Source organism: Pantherophis guttatus, chromosome 3 (genome assembly GCF_059756535.1).
Source record: "Pantherophis guttatus breed Tessera chromosome 3, ASM5975653v1, whole genome shotgun sequence".
Lineage (NCBI taxonomy): Eukaryota > Metazoa > Chordata > Lepidosauria > Squamata > Colubridae > Pantherophis > Pantherophis guttatus.
Window position 1 is genome coordinate 185,031,600 of NC_142065.1, and position 23,986 is coordinate 185,055,585.

The 23,986-nt window shown below is 37.1% G+C and overlaps 1 protein-coding gene across 1 annotated transcript in view; it reads right to left on the minus strand.

Annotated features, from left to right (window-relative positions):
• Positions 1-23,986, minus strand: part of CNGB3 (cyclic nucleotide gated channel subunit beta 3) — an 85,453-nt gene that overhangs the window by 8,411 nt on the left and 53,056 nt on the right. Inside the window, exons 4-15 of the mRNA XM_034422383.2 lie at positions 23,796-23,947; positions 22,695-22,859; positions 22,085-22,293; positions 18,198-18,248; positions 17,051-17,137; positions 15,759-15,823; positions 14,298-14,420; positions 9,345-9,486; positions 7,776-7,935; positions 7,433-7,530; positions 5,784-5,867; positions 2,552-2,670 (exon numbers count right to left, since the gene is read on the minus strand). Coding sequence (XP_034278274.2) covers positions 2,552-2,670; positions 5,784-5,867; positions 7,433-7,530; positions 7,776-7,935; positions 9,345-9,486; positions 14,298-14,420; positions 15,759-15,823; positions 17,051-17,137; positions 18,198-18,248; positions 22,085-22,293; positions 22,695-22,859; positions 23,796-23,947 — 1,455 coding nt within the window. The remainder of the gene's footprint in view (positions 1-2,551; positions 2,671-5,783; positions 5,868-7,432; positions 7,531-7,775; positions 7,936-9,344; positions 9,487-14,297; positions 14,421-15,758; positions 15,824-17,050; positions 17,138-18,197; positions 18,249-22,084; positions 22,294-22,694; positions 22,860-23,795; positions 23,948-23,986) is intronic.

Sequence of the window (23,986 nt, forward strand, 5' to 3'; positions counted from 1 at the left end):
ATTACCTTCTTGGTATATTGTTCTAATTCATATGCCACTTCCATTTGTTTTGTTTTTTTATTTTATTGCAAAATAAAATAAAATAGGTCCAAACTAGCTTTATCCACCTTAAATGCTGTCAGATACACTGGAATTCTCAATAAGATGGCCTGGGAATTTTTGGCTGGGAATGATCTCAACATAATTGGAAGCACCCTCTTTAAGTTAAAATGTAAAAAGCCAACAGAGTTCTAGGCTGCATAAACAGAGGGATAGAATCAAGATCACGTGAAGTATTAATACCACTTTATAATGCCTTGGTAAGGCCACACTTAGAATACTGCATTCAATTTTGGTTGCCACGATGTAAAAAAGATGTTGAGACTCTAGAAAGAGTGCAGAGAAGAGCAACAAATATGATTAGGGGACTTGAGTATAAAACGTATAAAGAACGGTTGCTGGACCTGGATATGTCTAGTCTTATGAAAAGAAGGACTAGGATAGCAGTGTTCCTATATCTCAGGGGCTGCCACAAAGAAAAGGGAGTCAAACTATTCTATTCTGAGAATAGAACAAGGAGAAATGGGTAGAAACTAATCAAGGAGAGAAGCAACTTAGAACTAAGGAGAAATTTCTTGACAGTTAGAACAATTAACCAGTGGAACAACTTGCCTCCAGAAGTTGTAAATGCTCCAACACTGGAAGTTTTAAAGAAGAGATTAGATAACCATCTGTCTGAAGTTGTGTAGGGTTTCCTGCCTAAGCAGGGGTTGGACTAGAAGACCTCAAAGATCCCTTTCAACTCTGTTATTCTATTTATAGGAAGGGCCATAGCCAGTGGTTGGTTGCTCCCGGTTCTATCCGGTTCTATAGAACCGATAGTAAAACCAGCGGGAGGCTCCGCCCACCTGCCACGATGTCATCATGGGTAATCTGTGCACGCGCAGAAGCTGCGAACTGGTAGTAAAGGTAAGTGGAACCCACCCCTGGCCATAGCCAGTGATAGACAATATGCTCTGAGGGAGATGGGTAGTTCAAAAATATGAAAAATAAATAAATGCTTGGAATCTGTTACCTGCATGCTAACTCTTTAGAAGAATTGGGGAGTCAATACCAGACAAAAGAGATAAATAATCTGATTTGTAAACCCCCCTATTATTATGTCAAATGCATAGCCATTGAAAAGGGTTTTTATGGTTATGTATGCCACCCAGAGTCCATCAGAATTGGGTAGATCTGTTAAATTTAAATACATAAAAATAAATAGAGAAGAAAGATCTTATTAGATTCCAATTGTTCTATATAACACTAGAACTAGTGCAAACAAGTCAGAGTCCATGCAAATGTATATATTCCTATACAAAATAAAAAGGGATATGTTTACTGAAGCTATATACTGATGAAATGTTACTTCAAATAAGACACAGGGCATTCTTTTATAATCTTTTACAAATACTATAACTGTACAGGGACAATTTATAGCCTGATCTGATTTCTACTGGTAATATTAGAAAATCTTTTCTGACTCATTCATAATGCTGAGTGTTACCATATTAGAAAAAACAACAACCCCAAAGCTTCACCATTCCATTAACTGACTCAGGAGAAATATAAATGCCAAATGGTCCTAATTTTTTTTTTTATTTGATTAGAATGAGATGAAATGTTCAGAAAAGTAAAAACATGTGCAAGGATTAAGTTAATTCACTTTCACAGAAATCAATATAGGAGCTCTTGCATAATACTCCTTTATAATCTCCATTCTTAAAGTTATGATAACTTTTCAGGTTAATAAGGATAGTGCGATGATTACAAGTGGATGAAGTGTGCCATACTTCACAGAATTAGTGCATAGATTTTCAGGTTTCATCGTCTTCTCAACATATCAGTTGCTTCTCAGAACATTTCTGCAGTGTTCCAAGTACCATAATATTTGGCTGGTTAGCTTGACAGAGGCTAGGACCCTCAGTTTCTCCAGTAACTCCATCCCATAGGCTAATGAACACACAGACCAAATTAGCCAGGGCAAAATGGAAAAAGATGGTGGAAGATGTTGCTTATAGATTAAAGACAGAAAGAATTCAGTCAAGAACTTTATATCTTGGTTACCATCAGACAGTAGGGAGAAACCTTTGCGTGCACTGATCTGTGATGGCAAACACATTTCCTCTCTGGAAGTGATATAGAATAGAATAGAATAGAATAGAATAGAATAGAATAGAATAGAATAGAATAGAATAGAATAGAATAGAATAGAATAGAATAGAACAGAACAGAACAGAACAGAACAGAATAGAATAGAATAGAATAGAATTCTTTATTGCCCCAGTGTGATTGGACACACAAGGAATTTGTCTTGGTGCATACACTCTCGGAGTACATAAAAGAAAAGATACATTCATCAAGAATCATAAGGTACAACACTTGATGATAGTCATAGGGAAACAGTCAGTATAAATCTTAAGGATACCAGCAACAAGGTTAAAGTCATACATATTCTTATAACAATTTGTTAAAATAAGTATTTGTTTAGCTCTCTGAAAAAAATCACAAGATGAACAAAGAAGAATACCTGATTTCTCCAAATACAGCTCCTGCTCTCAAGGTGACCAGGACTTTAGTGCCATCAGGACCTCCAAGTACTTGAACTTCACCTTGTTTAATGATATACATTTCTCTACCAATTTCTCCCTAAATGCACATGATGGGGCAAAAAAAAACATATCATGCATCATATCCAATTATGTTGGATGCTATCTGAAGAAGAATCAGAGTTAAACATAAAATCTCATTTTCAACTTGGTGAACTTCCCACAAATTGAATTCCTTCTCTCCACAGCAATGTTTTTCAAGCTTGGGAACTTTAAGATGTGAGGCAATGGTGGGATTCAAATTTTTTTTACTACCAGTTCTGTGGGTGTAGCTTGGTGGGCGTGGCATGGCTTGGTGGGCATGGCAGGTGAAGGATACTGTAAAATCTCTATTCCCTCCCCACTCCAGGGGAAGGCTACTCACACTCACACTCTGATGTGAGGGATTCAACTTCCAGAATCATGCTGGCTGGGGAATTTTGGGAGTTGAAGTCCACATGTCCTAAAATTCCCAAGGTTGAGAAACTGCTCTACAGAATTGGCTAATGAAACAACTTCCTTCTATGTGGTAAGGCAATTCATCTTTTTCCAAAGTTTATATGAGATGTATAATTTTAGGTGAGGACTGAGAGTGTTCTGAACTTCTAAATTGGATTATCTATGGTAAACTATAGGAGTACAGTACCACATTAATTTTCTTGGACAGCCAAACAACTTTCAGCATCTTTGACCAATTTAGAACTGTTGAACCTAGAAGACATTGTACTGCAATGGACCTAAACTTTTTTTCTATAGGAAGCAGATAGATTTATTCTTCTACTGTAATAGGTACCTGGTTTAGTTAGTATTACTTTGTAACCCATTTTGAGCATGCTTTTGGTGGGTTGGTCTTTATTTTTTTCTTCTGCTAGCCTGTGTTACACATTTAATGTTATAACTTGCTTTCCTGAAGATGCATGTATCTGAGATTTTTTTTTTAAAAAAAATGTTAATTTAATTATAGTAGGGAATGAAGAATTGTTTACAAATGCAGTATTAGGGCTATTATGTCTGGGTTGCAAAAACACGGAAGGCTGTTAGAGATGTGGAAAACTCACTCTTTACTGATATCTAATATGGACTTTTGCAGGTCAGTTAGGATAACCTAAACAAAACGAAGCTAATGCTTACAATGTAGAAAGAGATGTGAAGCTGGGTAGGGGGTACATTTCATTCTTTTCAGCGCTAACTTTTTATGCCGTATGGAAAAATTGGTGACTCTGAAGCTTAAGATTTGTACCTTGGCTTCAAGTCTAAACATGCATTGTCTAAAGAAATTCTCTGTCTTAAGAAATATGAATTAATTTGATATCCCACTTTTGGAATTTCTTGTTAACTGGGAAGATTAATCTTCATGGAGCTTATTCTGAGTGAATCAACTTTTTCCTAATAGATGAAAGTCTGCAATAAATATCCATTTAAATTCACCTTTTTTCAATCTTCAAAGCAAGAACAGGAATAACAAAACAAACAAATGAAACAATGCACACTCAAAAGTAAATCAGCATTTTAAGTATTTTCTTAATGATCATTTGCATAATTTTCAAAGGGGAAATCAAGAATAATCAACCAACCAAAGCATCTGCTGTTTCTTGCATATTTACCAGCTCATTTGTGAGCTGATTAGCATTCAAATGAAGCCAATTATACCTGGACAAATAGAACTGAAAATTCTAAGCTTGTGATATATATATATATATTCCAATCAAAGTAATTGAGTGTGCTATAAAAGAAAAATAGCATACAACTGGGACATATCTATCATATATATAGTTAGGATGGTCCAGTGCCTTGAATATTCCTTTAGTGCCCAATGGATTTATATGTTTAACATATATGTTATGCTTTATAAATAGCAGCTATGGAATACCTGTGAATTGGGACTCTACCACGCTGGCTTAGAAATTATATTTTTTTCCTAATATGCTAGCATCCCAGTAAAAATTATCTTCCCAAAGCTGCTATTTGCTCTTGGAAATATGCTTCCATTGGCATCTGTTGAAGCTTCTTTTCTGTGCCAAGCAGGTGAAGAGTAATTTTTCATGGAACCAGAGCCAGAGTTAGGAAACTACTGACATTGAACTACTGAATGTATGAATATCAGCACTGATTATTCTTGGCAGAACACAGCATATCTGTATCTCAATTTTTTTTCAGATGGCAAGTGACGAAGTTTTATAACGCAGCCTCATATGTTCTCCTGGGTATTATGAGCAGGGGTCACCAACCTTTTGGACCTCAGGGACCACTAAGTTCATAATTTTAAATCCTGCGGATCACTAATATGATCTACCTAATGACTGGCTGGGTGGGCGTGGCTAAGTGGTCATGTGACTGGGTGGTCCTGGCCAACTCACCACCTCCCCGTCCGGGCTCCTTAAGGCCCAAACAAGAAGCAGTTGTTGGAGCTAAGCAGCAACCACAAGAAAGAGTTGGCAAAACAGCTCAGTTCACATTGGATCTGACTGAGAAGGAGCTCAGCAGAAGCACCTCACTGAGGACTACAAGCATAGGCTTTCCAAGTAGTGAAAAGACTTGCAGGAGTGCAAGGCAAGTACTGGCACATGGAAGCTCAGCAGGCTGAGATGGTCAGCCAGTTCCAGGCCATGAGGCAGTCCCACTGGAACAAGGTCATCCGGCTCTTCGCCACCAGTGCCACTTCCCTCCAGCTTTCGCCCAAAGCCCCACACCAGGAGGCTGAAGCAGATCCCAAGTCGGAATTTCTGCCCCCCTCCGACCCACACAAAAAGACCTCAAAGGGGGAGACTCTCTGCAGCAACACAAACATTCACTGCACGTATCTGTCCCAGGCCTTTTGTTTGAGGATCCCTGATTTAGTGCAATATTAAAAATGCAAATAATTTTTCTGCGGACCACCAATTGATGACCGCTGTTATAGAGTATTTATGTGCAAATTGTCCCTTCAATATTTCACTTCCAATGTCATGTGCCAATATATAATTCATATTTAAATACTATACATTCATATTCTTTTTTTAATTATCCTGTAAGTAAAAAAAAAAATCTATATTTTCTGGACCAAGTAAGAAATCTGAGAACATATGGCGATGATCATGCACTGTATTATATACAGTATATATGGTATGTAATTTTAATATTAATTTTATTCAAAATTTATTTTTGATCTACAGCAGAACAAACAGGTTACATCACCTTTTTGCACACAAAGTCACCAGGTAAATACACAATAGATTTCAATCTCAGCAACATGTCGCATATCATTTGGGATTCACATTCCTGTTTAAAAGGAAAGACAAACCAATTTCAGTAATATATTTAAGTAAAACCTTATCAGCAATACTAAGCAGTGGGCAGCTTCTGGTGGAAAATTTTGGTGGGCTAATATTTCTGAAGAAGCAAAGAGGCATCATAGTTGAAACTGAATTAATAGAAAATGGATTCATGAAAGAGATGGATTCATAGTTGAATCCAGCACCTGTTGGAAATTGAATTCTGACTGGAATAATCTCCCTGGATCAAACAGAGATTGCGAGATCTCCATGTGCATCCTGGACAGCTGTTCCTCATGGATAAACAGCAGAAACAGAAAGTTCTTGCAGTCAGGGGGCTGAGCTGCTGGCAATGCTGGAATTTCATCTATGCTCACAGTTTTAAAAAAGATTTAAAGGAGAATTGGAGGAGATGCAAATGGAGTGCTCAGAAGAAACTGCACAAAAAATCACAACAGATGCAATAGGAATTGGACAAAAGATGATAATGAAATTGGTGCCATGTGGATATTGATCTTTTCAAATGTTTGGCCTAATTATGGATTACAAAAGTTTAACATGGAATATAAATGGAGCAAAAGCTCCTCAAAAGAAGAAAAATATAATTGAAAAATTTAAAACTAGATAATTTGTTCATAGGCAACTAATATCAGGGGGGAAAATGCAAAATATTTGGCTTATAAAACTTTGGCTCTCATTTTCTCTGTGTAGAAAAATATAAGTTTTTTTTAATGTGATTGTGTATGTGGTAACTATTTTATGAGACCCACAAGCAAGTAAAGTATAAAACATTGACAAAAATTTTACTCTTGCAGTTGTTTTTTGTGAGAATCAAACTAAATGATGGAGAACAGCTAGGACACATAGAAGCATTGTTGTCCTGTAATTCCAGGTGTTTGCCGCTATTAGATCAAGCTCAGTCACTACTTCCTTGTGTCTTTCCTATCTTAATCTAAGGCAACATAAAGAAACAGATGTCTATTTATCTAACTGTTGGAAACATAGACTGGAATGGGAAGAGTTCAAGGAATAACTGCTTGCTATGTGGTATGAGTTAGGCAGGTCTTTCTTTACTGCAATGGCCTCCAACCTTTTGGGGACCAGGGACCAGATCCATGGAGAGAGGTTTTTCCATAGACTGGAGGGGGTGTGGTTTTGTGTGCTGCCTGCATCCCGTGAATGGGGCTTTGCTTGTTTGTGTGGCCCAGTTTCTGATATGCCATAGACCAGTGCTGGTCCACGGACTGGGTTTTAGGGACCCCTGCTTTACTGAGTCTTCTGGATGGATCAACATCTTACATGACTCTAGTACCATCAGGTTGATGGCTCCATGATTCCAATAACTGCAATATCTGACTCTGATGATCAAATGTGTTTGTAGAACCTTTATGGATTTTTCGTATTAAGCCACTGGTAAGAACTTGATGATTCTCATCAAGCCTGTGGTAATTGCTATAATTTGATTATATCTGTTGTCCTACAAATTGAACATGCTTGTTATAATTGCTTGCTTTACAAAAATAATAATAATAATCTTGCCAATATTGTTATACTACCCAAAGTTCTACTGACTTTGAACAAATCGACTTTCCGGACAATAGCAAAATTGACATCAGTTGCAATGTCTAGCTGCATTTTTCCAGGCATCTGCTCCAATAATTCTGATTCATCTGCAAGACAAAATGATAAAAGTTGGTTTATGCTATTGGTGTATACTGAAAAATCACACACACACACACACACACACCCAATGATTTGAAAAATGATGATTCATCATATCATCTGAACTGGATTGTTTAAGTGATATTATTCAGTGAATGTTAGTGCCCACTTTCTATTCCTTTTCAATCAAACCAAATGAAACGGGTATTCCCAAAACAGCAGACTTGGGAATATGAAACATTCTGAATTTTACCTAGCATTCCTTGTGAATCCCACGTATACTCATACCATGTTCGAACACGATTCTGAACAAGCCATGGAATTGTGTAAGTATTCATGTAAGCAACTGTGTCATCCATACAGGCACGATAATAGTTTTGCCCTGCTGTTGCTGCTCCAATAATATCACGCATCTGCAAATATCAGCCATTATCATTACATGTTATCATAGGTTTTTGCTAACTTAAATTTTTAGTTGCAATACAAATTGCTGTCTATGTAGTTTGTATTGGCTTTTCCAAGTTACAGTATTATTTTATATTGGAATATATTTTAACAGTTTATTAATTCACTAATTGAAAAGAAGGTCATTTAATAAATGGAATAGAGAGATCTGTGATATAATAGATTATTTTCTATTTTAAGTTAGGATTTTCTATTTTGGCAGTATTTATTTCCATCACTTTCCCCTTTTCTTTTTGGATTTTAACCTGAAATCTGCACTCGAAGCATATGCACTGCAAGTAAGAGCTCTTTTTCATAACCAAACTAAAATCTTGTTCACCACACTTTGAACTAGCAGAAAACTATACTGGCCTAAAATTCTTTATCTCTTATGATAATAAGGAATAACCATATTCTTTAAAATCCTTATCCTGCCACAGGCATGGTATCAGCCAATTGTGCTGTTTTTATTTATTGTCCACAAGACATCATCCAAGAAAGGCAAGGATCTTAGGAAGGAACTTAAAGTATTTCAACTGCTTTTAGAAGAGACAAGAAGCAGTACTACACAACTTTTGTAAAGATATTGAAGATGGAAACAGACCTGGGAAAACGAAGATCTTGGGACTGACAAGGATGTTCAAATCTCAATTTGATATGCTAAGGAATGTCAATAAGTATTTTAAAGAAGATCAATGAGAATGGAAGGAATGTACTATTGTAGAGAATCCAACATCCAAGAAAACTTGGAGGATAATCTATATCCTGTTATTTCAGTAACAGAGTTGTCAACGCCTGGAATGCGCTACCTGTGGTTTCTTCCCCAAATCCCCAAAACTTTAACCTTAGACTGTCTACTGTAGACCTCACCCCATTCCTAAGAGGTCTATAAGGGGCGTCCATAAGCGCACCAGCATGCCTACAGTCCCTGTCCTAATGTTTTCTTTTATTCGTATCCTTTTCATATTTATAATTATGTTTACACTTGTATCTGTCATAAAATACATGCTTGATAAAATAAAATAAAATAAAATAAATAAAATAAAGTAAAATAAAATAAAAAATAAAAAAATAAAAAAAATATCAGGGGTATCAAACTCATGTTGTCACAGTGGCATCACATGACGTATCAGGACTTCCCTCCCCTTCGTTAAACTGAGCATGACCAGTGAGTGACACATCCAGCCTGTGGGCTAGGAGTTTGACAGCCCTAGAACAGAATAACAGAGTTGGAAGGGACCTTGGAGGTCTTCTAGTCCAACCACTAGAAGATGTTCAGTCTGCACTGTGGTCATTACCAAGTTGGCAGGCTACAGGAATTGATGGAATATCTATAGAAATATGGCAAACACAGTAACTCAATAATGTTTTTGTTTACCTGGCCAATCAAACTGGAAAATACAAAGACACCTGAGAAATAATTTGCAAGATGAAAGGTTATTTCAAACAAAGTGACTGGTTCTGGTAGTCCACCAATTGTAATCAAAGTGCAAACAGCCCAGTAGTAACATCTTAGATACCTGTAGATATAAAACAATTACTGATATCATTATTTTTCTACAGATGGTTGTACTGATTATTAATGTTCAGAATAAGGAATAATTCCTTTTTTCTAAAGCAGTTAATCATGGGAATAATAATTAGGTAATGAAGCGCAGAGATTTTCACCACTATTTTGTCTAGATAAAGAGTAAATAAGAAATTGTGTGCCCTATAAGAGTAGCTGTCTAGTTGTATAGTATACAACCGATAGTGTAGATAGTTCTAGTCAGTTACATGGATCAAGGATTTTTTGTAGATCAGACTCTAAATAGACCAAGACAAGAAAGGACTAACATATTATGACTAGATTTATTAATCAAACTATCATCTCCAAGGCATCAGTGGCGACATCAATGGTGAGATGTGAGCAAGGATGAATGCAGCCTGGATGCGTTGGCGAGAACTCACCAATGTGTTATGTGACTGACAAATGCCAACCCATCTTAAATCTAAGATTTACAAGATGTAAATCTGTATGTCACTGAATGCTGGGCAGCAACAACAGGGACTGAAAGCTATCTCCATGCCATGGAAATGTGAATGCTCCATTGGATATAGGGCAACTCCCTTCTTGACCAGATCACAAATGACACCATTTGAGAACATTTTGGTATAGCGCCAATGATAGAGAAGATGAGAGAAGGCCGACTCCACTGGTATGGACATGTCCAGAGAGCAGCACCTTCCACCTTGGCCAAGACTGCCTACCAACTAGAAGTCAATGGCCGGTGACCTGGCAGGCATCCAAAACAGAGATGGCAAGACACCATCAACAAAGATATGCAAGCCATACCATACCCTGGAGACACAGCTGACCGTGCAAAGTGGCGCTCAATGATCCTAAAGCTGCAGAAATATGCTAGGAAGATTTATAAATCAAACTAAGCCATGCTTTCAAATTGGCTTCTAAGCTGTGCTTTCAGATTTGTTTCCAAATCAACCTGCGTTCTTCTGGATAAAATCTTAGGAAATTGCCCAAGTCACACTGTGACTGAGCTCACACACATACAAAGCCAAAGTTTGTTTTAATCATAGCTTGTTAAATCAATACTGCAACATGCTAAACCATAAACTTTAAGTTTACAAATCATACTGAATTCACATTATCAAAGAAACTATGTTATTGGTTTGTGTGCTGTGTGAATGTAGCCAATGCGAGTGCCATCTTTAAATACCTGCAGAATAGCCAAGTAAACAATGGAGCAATGTGTATGTAACAGAAAATGTATATCACACTCTGCTTACAGTATTGGTTGACTGAATTTAATGTTTTTGTTCCTGGAAAAGCAGATGGAAAGAATGAGACAAAACAATAAACAATAGAAAAAACGCCCTGTTTGTGTAGCACGAAATACAGTGGTCCTGTCTGTGTGATAAACTAGCCAATAGGGCAGGTGCTTTGTCAGAGAAGACACAACTCCTGCTTCCCACAAGATAATTTTCTAATAGAAGGGACCTAGACCATGTTATCCCTGCTAGATGTGATAGGATGAACAAAGACTATGAGGCAGGTGGTCCTGCAAGTACCTGAACCCTGTGCTGTGTGGAGCTTTATATGTTACATGTATGTTATAGCCAGCATCTTGAATTGCACCCAGACGCTCACTGGTAACCACTGTAGCTCAAGGCTCAGAGGTACCATGTGGGTGTGTAGCAAAGTGCCCAAACTTCCTACTAGGGGTGAAATCCAGCAGGTTCTAACAGGTTCTGGAGAACCGGTAGCGGAAATTTTGAGTAGTTTGAAGAACCGGCAAATACCACCTCTGGCTGGCTCCAGAGTGGGGTGGGAATGGAGATTTTACAATATCCTTCCCCCAAGAGTGGAGGGAATGGAGATTTTGCAGTATCCTTCCCCTGCCACACCTACCAAACCATGCCCACAGAACCGGTAGGGAAAAAAAATTGGATTTCACCCCTGCTTCCTACCCTGCTGCATTCTGGACTAATTGAAGCTTCAAGAGCAACCAAATGTAGAGTGTATTATAGTGATCAAGTCAGCTAGTGACTAATACATGAGTTATTGTGAGTAGGGCCTCCCAACAGAGAAACAATTTAATTTAATTTAATTTAATTTAATTTAATTTAATTTAATTTAATTTAATTTAATTTAATTTAATTTAATTTAATTCCACTCATCTCACAAATGTGACTATATGAGTTTAAATTGTGTATTTTACACATTCCACAATGTGTAAAATACACAATATAAAAATAAAAACACATACCATCTGAGCATCACAAAAACAACTGCCGACAAAGATAAGAGACAGGCTACATTGCACACTCAGGCTCCAGGCCTGGATATAAAGCCTAGGTTTGGGGGCCTTGTAACAAGCCAATAGGATCAGGGCAGTGGTGGGTTGCTCCTGGTTTGCATCGGTTCGCAAGAAGCGGTAATAAAAATTTATAGTAGTTCGGAGAACCAGTAATAACATTGGCTGGACACGCCCCTGAACTGGTCCCCAGCCCAGTCACCGCTCACTTACCCCGCCCACCTCATCAGAGGCTTTTTTTTTAACTTTTAAAAGCATTTTTTCAACAACCTCTTCGGCCAAAAAAATGCTTTTAAAAGTAAAAAGAAAAAACCTCTAATGATTGCACGGCTCAGCTGGGATCATCAGAGGCTTTTAAAAGCATTTTTTCTACAACGTCTTCAGCCAAAGAGGTTGTAGGAAAAAAATGCCTTTAAAAGCCTCTGGAGATCCCAGCTGAGTTGCCTGATCGTCAGAGGCTTCTAAAAGCATTTTTTTCTGCAACCTCTTAAGGTTGTAGAAAAAATGCTTTTAAAAGTTAAAAAAAAAAAAGTTGGCCACGCCTACCCAGTCACATTACCCCCACAAGCCACGCCCACAAAATAAGCCACACCCACAGAACCAGTAGTAAAAATATTTAGAACCCACCCCTGGATCAGGGCTAGTCTAATCTCAAGTGGCATGGTGTTCCATAAGGTAGGCATAATGGCAGAAATGTTCTCTTCCAAGCCCTGTCAGCTGACACTCCTTAGTCAATAGGACCTGCCAATCTAGTTTGTTTTATTGTGTTTTATTGTGGCTGTGCACCGCCCTGAGTCCCTCGGGAGAAGGGCGGTATAAAAATTTAAATAAATAAATAAATAAATAAATAAATAATAAATAGTTTGTAGAAAAGTTCTCTAGTCATATCTATTACCTGATAAATTAGAAGCAGATGTGAATGCAGAAAGACCCCCCAAATTATATACCTGTGTGTTTGAGGAGTTACTACCCAATTCAGAGATAAAAATAGCAAATCTCTGAATCTAGGGACTTCAGAATTATACTATTTCTCTGGATCCAGTAGTTATAGACTTCCCCAGGTTGCAATCTTGCATTTCTAATTGTGCTTTACTTCTCACTTCCCCATTCTCCCTTACATTAGGGGTGGGCTGCTGGGGGTTCACAGGGGTTCGGGAGAACCTCTAGCTAAGATTCTGTGCAGTTCGGAGAACCCCCAAATCCCACTCCTGGCTGGCCCCGCCCCGCCCACCCTGCCCCTCCCAGGAGTCCCCACACAGCCTGTTTTGGATGCAGGTAAGTGTAGGGCACGCGTGGAGGCTCGGGGAGGGCAAAAACCGGGGCTACCGGAAGTTTGGGAAGGCTGGAAACAGGCCCATTTCTGGCCTCCAGAGGGCCTCCGGAGTCGAGGGAGGGCAAAAACACCTCCCCCCGGGCTGTGGTGCAGGAAGCCGACTAGGCCACGCCCACCATGTCCACGCCTACCCAGCAACTGGGCAGAGAATCCCCCTTGCTAAAATTTTTGAAGCCCACCCTTACATTCCTGTGAAATGAGTTTCCTGAAACTAAGGAAGTGTTTATCTGAGCTGTTTGCTCCCTTCCTCAGATTGTTTTGAGCTTGAGTCATGCTGCTCACTGTGTAGCTTTGAGAATGGATCTTGCTTATCTCTCTCACTGTCATCTCCTTTATGCTCTACAAAATGGCACCCTGTATGCTTATATTACTTGAGTGTTCCCACAGGGTGTTGTACCAGCATGATTTCTAAGCTCTCCAATTCTTCACTTGTGGGCTCTGCATTTTGCGTGCTTTTATTGAATTTTCAGAATAGTTTGATCTGCTGCAGATGTCTGACATTCGTAGACAGTAGGACACAGGGCTTGAGATTTAAGCTGTCTTTGGACATTTCCATAGTAACTATTCACTTTCTTAGAAATACTGTATATACTTCAGAGCACATTATCCTCACTTCATCCCACACACCCATTTGTTTTCCTTCTGTGAATTTATGTATGATATGGCACCTCTTCCCTACTCACTTCAAGCAGTCAATTACAATAAATACTGTAAATAAATACTATCTTCCACAGGACATTATCTTTTTTAAAAGAAAATGTTTGCATACTGTATGACCTTCACCGTAAGTAAAGAAATGGTGGAATTAGATCCTATGTAGCCTTTTAAAAGGAAATATATTGTCTCTTATGATCTGAATGATGCATTATTTATTGCAGTTGGACTTCTTAGATCTTTTCCAAGTGGTAATTTTCTTATCGCTCAAGATTTCTTTACACAATGAGTCAGTTTAATTTATGAAGTCACGTGATAGCTAAATGATTGAGGAAAAAGATGAAACCATTAAAGAAATAATTAACATTCACTGATAAAATGAACCGCATGGTAACATTCACTAGTCTTCCATATAATAAGCACATTTTACTGCTATTAAAACTGGAGCTAAAGGTTACCAGTGGAAACACTTATGAATGTTAAGCATTTAATTAAGATTACAGGGGAAATGTAACACAAAACCACTTGCATGTTTCCTTCGCCATCATATACCCATTTGGTGCTACCAAGTCCTTGATAGGTTGAAGCCCAGTAATATAAGCATGCATTAATATGCAAGATAAACAACAGGTATCCAATAGTTCGAATGACCCTGTGAAAGAAAGAAAGACCCAACGTTTATGTAAGTTCTGATATGTATTTTTTTTCTGGGTTTGCTTTTTCTTAGAAAATTTTGATTTTGGTCAATACCAACACTGATACCCACCCAATATTAACAGGACAAAAAAAAAAAGCTGCTAATCTATTTTACTCTTTTGAAATTCAATCCTTATTTAACTGGTCCAGGGACACCAGTGAATTATGTTTCCTGAAGGATAACACAGCTGACTAATTAAATTTACATTGGATATTTGGAAATAAACATTTATTTGGTGGAAACTGGTGATGTTAAAATCAGAAATACCCAGACTAGAGAGAATTGAAATAAAACATACTCTAGCTGCCTCCCAAGAACATTGTTTCTTGAAAGGCAGTCTGGTTAGATGGTTAAGGCACCGGGCTAGAAAGTGGGAAACTGATGAGTTCAAATCCTGCCTTAGCCATGAAAGCTGGATGTCTTTGGGCCAGTCATTCTGTCTCCACCCAACACAATTCACAGGCTTGTTGTGGGGAAAATAGGAGAAGACTGATGTGGTTTCTGCTTTTTGCTATTTGTAAAAATAATAAAGGTGGGATACAAATAAATACATTAGATAAATTATCAAGCCCCACGTGGTTGGCAAATTCAAGCAGAAACACTGATTTCAAAAAGGCATATTTAATGTCCTAGTCAGAGCAAAAACATAATCTTGAAGACTGAAAGAATTAGCTACCCAGACAGATTTACAGTAAGTCAATTAAGGCAGAGTCTCTTTGAAACACTTTCTTCCCATACTCCTAAAGCTAACCTGTGTTGCTGCTTTTCATTCAAAACTACCTTGACTGTTTTTACAATATCTGGAGTAGTCTATCACAGCAAGCAAAATTCTAACAAGAATCTTTTGGCACAGATATGTGGGAAGAAAAATTCAATAATTAATACATACAGACACATCTCTGAATGAACAATAAATCCTTTTGTTGTGTGAAGTAACACACAACAGTTTCTATCTAGCAAAGTTTTGTCTGAGAGTCTTATGACTAGCCAAGCCCAGGTATGAAACCTGATAGATTTTGCTAAGTATTGTAGATTCCATTACATCACACCAGGACTTAATTCTGCTAAGATAAATATTGTTCATTTAAATGTCAAAATGTAGATTTCCCACAAGACTCTAGATTTTATAACATGTTCCATGTGACTGCATTAATTTATCCATCACGGATTGCAGATAAAGTTGCAGAAAACTATAGAAAACTGCATCTTCCTCCTTGCCCTCATCATTCCAAAATATTAAAATATTTCTGAAGACTATATTTCGTGGGATACTATAACATCAGTAATACATACCTGTAGATGTATGCTTTATCCATTATTGTCTCTAACTTGTCATTGAATTCAAAGAATGTGAGATGCTGAATATAAAACAAGAAAAAGTAAAACCAGCTCTATAATGCATTTTTGTCATAAATTGCCTACTTGTTCCCTTTTTTATAGGGGAGGTGATGATTTTTCTTTCCTAGTAGCAAATCAGTATTTTTGACAGTGTAATGTATTCAGTTAACCGAACAAAGTTTTGCTGATTATATTTATTCATTACTTGATTTCTATATAATTAGCTTTTTGAAAGAGAGATAATTGTCTGGATAACTTCTTTTTAAACTTTGCAAATTAAAGGGCAAATTTAATCCATTAATTTGAAATTAAATTAGATAAACAGATCATGAGTCAGGTCACCTCTCACCCCAAAAAGTACAAAGAGACTAAAAATCATGAATAAGTACTTAATTTGCAGCATTTACATAATGAAATCATCTTACATATATAAATTTGCCCTTGACCTCTTCTGTGGATGCCCATGCCTATCTTTCCTGTTGCTTTTTAAAGATTTATTTATCCATTTATTTTTAAAGGAAACCGATATATTGCAGATATGCAATAACAGTCACAGCTATTATACTTTACAGGAATAGTGCTGGGACCCACAAGCATTCTAAGAAAGTAAAAATAGTAAGTGGTTATATACCCACATGCATCTTCATTCCCTCCTCAAAACATAATCAGGCAAACAATGAAAATCAAAGATAAATAGATTTGTAGAAAGCATTCTGGGACAGAAATTTCTCAGCAGCAATTTTGTAAATAGGCAGTTCCTAAAGAGAATAAAATATGGTCCGCATTCCAAATGTACCAATTAGCCTAAAGTAGTGTTTTTCAACCTTTTCAAATGTAAGATATATGGACTTCAACTCCCAGAATTCCCTAGTTGGTCCACACCTCTTAAAGCTGCCAGGGTTGAAAAACTCTAATTTAAAAAGAATGTATAAGTGTAAATCTAACTGAACACAGTGAGACCTATTTTTAGATAAACTTGCATACAATTACATTAATGTTAATTCATAAAATAAATATCTGCTATTCTAGTGTCCAAAGTTTAGTGTATAAACTTTTAAAATTCATTTAGAACTGAAAGAAATGAATGAACTTTTTTTTCTCAAAGAAAAATATTTAAAATGTATAGTTAGAAAGTGTGTGGCATGTTTTTATTTCGAATCCATCTCATCCCCAGTGTGATCAATGAACCCTAAGGAATATGAGTTTTATCCCAGGATTAAGAGTAATAATAGATAATCTCTTCTTACCTTCAATATCCTGTTTACTCTAAATATTGCATTGATTCCAAATATAACGTATAAAACATCAAATGGAATTACTGAAAATAAATCAAGCTGGTGAAGCAAACAATTCAGTTAGTCTTTCTTAAATTAATATTAATTTGATACTTATATTAAAAGTTATTCAAAGTTAATTTGGCTTATTGAGTTCTGAATATTTGTCAGAAAGGTGTCTAATTGAGAAGCAAAGTAAGAAGAATAAGTTATTCTCATTATTCCTTGTTTCTACTGAAAATAATTCATAATTTTACACAGATGGGGGCTTCTAGTTTTTGACCTCTAATCTAGATGGTTGCTAAAAAAACGAACACATCAATAATGATGTTGTGTTCCTCTTTTGACAGAAACATGGGATAATCTATGTTTATAATGTTTTAATTTATTGGTTTATTTTATTCATTTGTAAAGTTTAGATACTTCCCATCTCACCTTCACCGAGTGAGGTTATTTTTCCAGCCTATGGTTAAAATTTGGCAAAGTATTCTGGATGGTTTTAATCTATTCCATTTCTAGAGATCCATGACAGAATAAGGGACTTCTGCATTATATTTAACTCCCATGCTTCCCACAGATATTTCTTAAACTGGTTTCAGAAATTTCAGTCTGTATTGCAAACTGGCATTGGGCCCAGGCTGATACCAAGTCTGGACTATGGCCACTACTTGGCCATAACTTTACTTTCACTCATGCAAGAAATACAAGCCTCACTGACTGGTTCCTCTATGGGCTGTTTCCCCAGTGACTGCCTTTCCATTTAGGGACTGTTCCCTCCTCACCACTCCTATGTCTTTCCTTTGTTTTCCTTTGGAAATTAAGTAGGTTCCCAGAATGCCAAAATAGAAATCAGTTGATTCTCAAAATATTTTGAATTCTTTTTCCAGCCAATAATTGTTTCATTATTTGTAAACTGTTGGTTTAAGTATTTTATTTATTTATATATTTTTGTTTTAGTCTGTGTATTCATATATAGGGCACTGATTCCTGACTTTTTAAAAATTCAGATTATCAAAATTTGTGAAAAACTATTATTATTGATTGCCATGTTGAAAAAAAAGAGAGATATAATAATAATAATACCATACCCAAGCGTACCCAATTTACTCATTTTACTTACCCGAAATTTTAATGAATTCCGGTAGGACTTCTTTATTTCTACTTTATCTGTCTAAAAGTAGAAACAGAAAGAGGAGACAGTCACAGTTCAATAAATTCAATAATATATGAGAATTAGTACGTGGTATAGGTTCACATCATAATCACTTGCAAAATATATTTATATTATTTAAAAACTCCAAAGTTATTTATCTAAAGAATATAGTGCACCCCATGCATAGAAATTTACTAGAGGTACTCTCAAAAGTTTATGGTGGCACAGTGGTTAAAATGCATTACTGCAGGCTAACTCACTACTCACTCCAGGTGTTTGATTCTGAACAGCTCAAGGTTGACTCAGCATTCCATCCTTCTGAGGTTGTTAAAATGAGGACCCAGATTGTTTGGGGGCAATATGTTGATTCTGTAAACTGCTTAGCGAGGGGTGTAAAGCACTATAAAATGGTATATAAGTCTAAGTGCTATTGCTATATTGCAGCCCAACAATCAACTACATCTTAGCTCAGTCAAAAACAATGGATCTTAAATTACAAGTAGTCCTTGACTTACAACAGTTCATTTAGTGACCATTCAAAGTTACAATGGCACTGAAAAAAGTGACTTTTTCATACTTATGACCATTGCAGCATCCCCATGATCATGTGATCAAAATTCAGACTCTTGGCAATTGACTCATATGTATGACGGTTGCAGTGTCCCGGGTCATGTGATCATCTTTTGTCACTTTCTGACAAGCAAAGTCAATGGGGAAGCCAGATTCACCTCATAACCATGTTAGTAACTTAACAACTGCAGTGATTCACTTAACAATGGTGGCAGGAAAGATTGTAAAATGGGGCAAAACTCACTTAACAAATTGTCTCACTCAGCAACAGAAATTTTGGGCTCAGTTGTGTTTGTAAGTTGAGGACTACCTGTATTCACAGGGAGTTCATTTGGTTGCTTTATGCGGTCTCAATTTTTCTCTCAGCACTGACCATGTCTAGAACTCCTAAACCTGGTTATAGATTTGAAGGAAACCTTGGAAATTATCAAACTGCCATCTTAAGTTGTCAGTAATCCTGAGAAAATATTGAGACTAAGGCTTTATATTTACAGCATAGATTCCTTCAAATAACAACATTTAGAAATCAGCATATTATTTAAAATACCTAGGAATATAGTGTGATTTCAACTATTATTAAGGCTTTCCCTTGATGCATTACTTGTTCTTAGACTTTGGAAACATCAGAACCTCCTTCCACAGGTACCTAAGTAGGAAACAACTAATTCAATATTGCCTATACTGTTGCTAGGTGTCTTTCAATGTTTTAAGCCTGTCTTTCTCAGCCCTGGAGATACAGGGCATTAAACTGGAGATGTTCTTAAGAGTACATGGACTACATCTTCTTAATGATACTTACAGTAGATAACTAGTATACTGAACAGAGAGGGGGAAAAAAGATCACACTGCTGAAATACTGTTAGAAGAGGGCCTTTTTTCAAAACAATATTTGGAAAACAGACTAGAAGAAGAATAGAAGGGTAGGTAAGTAATTCTTTTAGGGAGAATAAAATCTATGATTTTGGATGAGAAATTTTCAGCCTCATTTTAAATCCACACTTCTTTATTTTGGGCTTTATTATGTTTTTTTAAGGAAAAATGTAATGATTATTGTAATCAATCTTTGCTGAAATCTATTGGTAGCAATTATAGCAGGGATGAGCCATTAGAAGTAACACTACTACACAAATTATTTCATTTAGAAACCGGATGGATGTGCTCTCATTAGCATTAGAACTGTCAGCATTACATCTATTAAGAATGATTAGTTGTTTATTTTTAAGTTGTTCTCCAATGGGGAAATGATGCTATCTTCTTATCAGAGAAGTTTAACAGAACTCTAAAAATAAATCTAGCCTTCTCTCACTTGGCAACAGCCTGCTTATAACTGTAGCCTTCCATGTGCATTTTAAAAGAATTGATTGCATGATTGGAACTGTCTTCTTGACTGAAAATGAACAGGATTGTTCTTGAGCTGATGAGGTTTAAAGGACTCAGTGGCCAAATTGAAGGTTTTACACTGCAGTCCTAGTTCCTAGCATGTAAGAGCTGTAGGAAGATGTGATTCTAGCCAGCAGCTAGGAGGAAGAGCTGAAACCTTTTCTAGCAAAGAGAAATCAGAAAAGAAAGTAAGCAGGAGTTACCAGCCAAGTTAGGATACTACCAAGAAAGGCAGACTAAGTGATTTACATTAGCATTTCTCAACCTGAGCAACATTTGGAGGTGTTGACTTCAAATTCCAGAATTCCCCAAGCCAGTTTTAAGAATTTACAACTTAACAACTTTACTTGTTAAAGTTCCTGGGGTTGAGAAACCCTGATTTACATAATAACAATTATGACAATGTAATAATTACAACATTATATATATATAAAAAAAGCTGCTATTCAGCAGAAAGTCGCAAGCCAGGTTATTAACAAACTATGCTTCCTGTTCATGATGGAACATGTACTTGGTGAAACAGTGGAGCAGAGTCTGGACAGCACAGAGCTCTCCCAGTGAGGAGGCAGTACATTTCATCAGAGAGAAGACCAAATTAAGAGACTGTGCAGTCCAAGCTAGATGAGGAAGCAGGGCAGTAGTGGGTTTCAATTTAGTTTGCTACCAGTTTGCTCGTGTGCGTTTGCGGTCACGCGCAACATGTCTGCGCATGTGCAGAAGCATCTGAGTGGGTGGGTGTAGCCTGCCGCCGCCACTACCGGTTTGCCCGATCTGGGGCGAACTGGTAGCAACCCACCACTGAAGCAGGGGGGAAAAGTTCAGGGTAGCCTCATCTTAGAATCCTTCAGAACATATCTATTAAGGTAGAGGAGTATAGATTTAGTATCTAGCAGGTTAGAAGGTTTAGCAAGATTCTGTCCATTAGGTTTAAGCAAATAAAGGATTGAATCTGATTCGATTTTACTGTGTCATCTTTAGGCTTGGATCTGACACTATTGAACTAAAACGGTTACCACAACTAATAATGTAGTGTTACTATTAATATTGTTATTATGGTTTTTTTTTACAAATGGAAAACCATTCTTGAGTTTGGATTGGGTGTACTCAATAACAACACTGGCAGCCTGCGTTATGTATGAAGATAGTTCTTGAGCTAACAGGCAGGAATCTTCTTCTTCTGCATTGTGGCTTTGAGGATTTTTTTTGCCTATTTAGATCCTATTGAACACATATAAACCAGGGATGGGTTCTACTTACCTTTACTACCAGTTCCCAATGGGATCATGCGCGTGCCTTGCTTCTGTGCATGCGCAGATCGCCGATGACGACATCCAGAGCAGTGGGCGGGGCCTCCCACCGGTTTTACTACTGCTTCTTGCAAACCGGTCCAAACCGGGGGCAAACCACCACTGATATAAAACCTCCCCTTTATATTAGAAAAGTAGATTCTCAGGTTCACTAACAAGTCAGAATTTGCCTATCTGCAAGAAATACCAGCACTCTTGGACTTTGGAATTCAAACAGATAAGCACCTGCCATATAACAGACACTACAAACATAGCACTGGTCAGTAAGAAAGACAAAAATAGTGGATGTAGTGGTATCCAGAGACAGCAGAACTGAAGGGAATGAACTGGGGAAAATCACAAAATAGAAAGACCTGCAAATTGAAATGCAATGATTGTGGCACAACAATGCAAAGATGGTACCAATAGTAATAGATGCCACCCAATTGGGTCTTCTGGGTTCTGCTTGTAGCACAAAAAGTACTCTGTTCTAACCCCCCAAATAACATTGAACTTCATCTCTGAGTGGGCTTTTGAATCTAATGTTTTCTGGTAAGAAACATCAACCCAGCCCAATAGGCTTCAGGGTTCTCAGTTCTCTCTTTCTTTTTTACTTACTATTATATCTCCCTCTTTCACAAATTGTACTCGAGGTTGAAATAACAGGAGATCACAGATGTAGCAGATGTCACTTAAGATGTCTGTAGCAATCCAGTATATTATATTGCTGGATGTTTGAACTGGGAATACTAATCGCAGTGGGATGAACCAGCAGTTCCAGTTATAAGCAACAGTAACTAAGAATAACCACATTATATAGCGACGATCTGGAAAAGAAAAATAATATGCTTGCTTAAGTTACTGTCATTGGGATTTGGGAATGCATTTCTCCAGAAAAAATAAATGAAGTGCCTAAGGAAAGTATCATAACTTGCTGCTATGTTTAATTGCAGTCTGAAAATGATGCATAGATTGTTTATTAGTTAACCTGTATACCAAAGTTATTTTTAGAAGGCTCAACTTCAGTCACTATCTTCAAACAATTAATAGATTCCATATTTTGGGGCAGAGTTAATAGTCAGTCTAGGTTAACAAAAGGGAAAACATGCTGACTTATCTATAGTGCAATAGCTCTTGATGTCTGCAAAGGTCTTTACATGTCCAAAGATAATCACTGAGAATTTCACTATCTCCAGCACTTCCTTGCTCTGGAGAATTGGACTTATACCTGTGAATGCATCTATGGTTTCTGGCAGTTTCAATTTGTTCATATATTCTTTCATGGATCGTTTCTTGACTGTAGAACTTGGCTTCTCTTCAGGTTTGCTTTCTTCTTTCTTTTCCTCTTTCTTTTCTTCTTTGGCAGCAGGGGGTGGGGGCTTCTTTTGGGGTGCTAAATAAATTTTAGAGAGTCAAAAAGTTAATACCACTTTCTCAAATGCACCAAAATTCACTGCAACTACAGAATTTTATTCTAGATCCTTTATCCTTGTGGTACACTTTTTACAACTTCCCCAAAAACATTTATTATTGCTTTAGAAAAGTGATCTGGGCAGGATTAATCCCATTATGAACAGAAATATATTTGTAAACTAATAGAGAAATAAAGGTTAGAAAAGGCATCCCAGGTGGAATTTGAATTTTAAAGTTCAGGTGGTCCATATTTAGTGACCACAATTGGAACTGACAACCCAGTTGTTAAATGAAGCAGATGCTAAGTGAAACTACAACTGTGCTTACGGTCTTACTTCAGTTTTTCTTTGCTTTACAGACCTGCAATGGTTATAAATGTGAGGATTGGTGTCAAAAGTTACTTTTTCATCACTGTCATAATTGAATGGTCACTGTTCAAGGTTGTCATTAAATTAAAAACTACCTGCAATTGTGTCAGGTAGCTTCATGATAAAGGAAGCATCTTCTCCCAAAAATATCCTTCCACCCTATGTACTTCCATGTTGTGGGTGTTCTTGGAAATAAATTCTGTGTCTCAGGTTGGGATCATGGGCATACTGAAACTTTAGAAGAATACTATTTTACAGAGCTAAATACTTGTGACCCACAGGCAGCTCACTATATTCTCACTATATTTCTGTACTGATATTTCTTTGAGGATGAATAATTAAGGCTCTTGTCAAGCATTGGATAAAGTATAAAAATGACTTAGTAGATAAAGGGTAACTTCCTGGGTTAGTATTGTACATATCTGACCAGGATGGTAATACCCTAAAATTAACCCAGCTGGAGAACCTGATTCACAGTCCCAATTCATTACCTTCAAGCCACTTGTAACACAATGTAAGTAAAAAAAGGTACAGCTTCCACAACTTACATGCGGTTGGACTGACTTCTGGTGAAGACATTATTGGATTAGTCACCTTTTCTTTATAAGTAGCTGTTCTTTGTCGCATTTTTTGGACCATGTCTTGCAGTTGTATTTGTGCATATTCATTGATAATGATTTCCGGTGGTTTATTTTCTGGGCTGTTTATGGGGTAGGACAATGATTAAGATCTTTGAAAA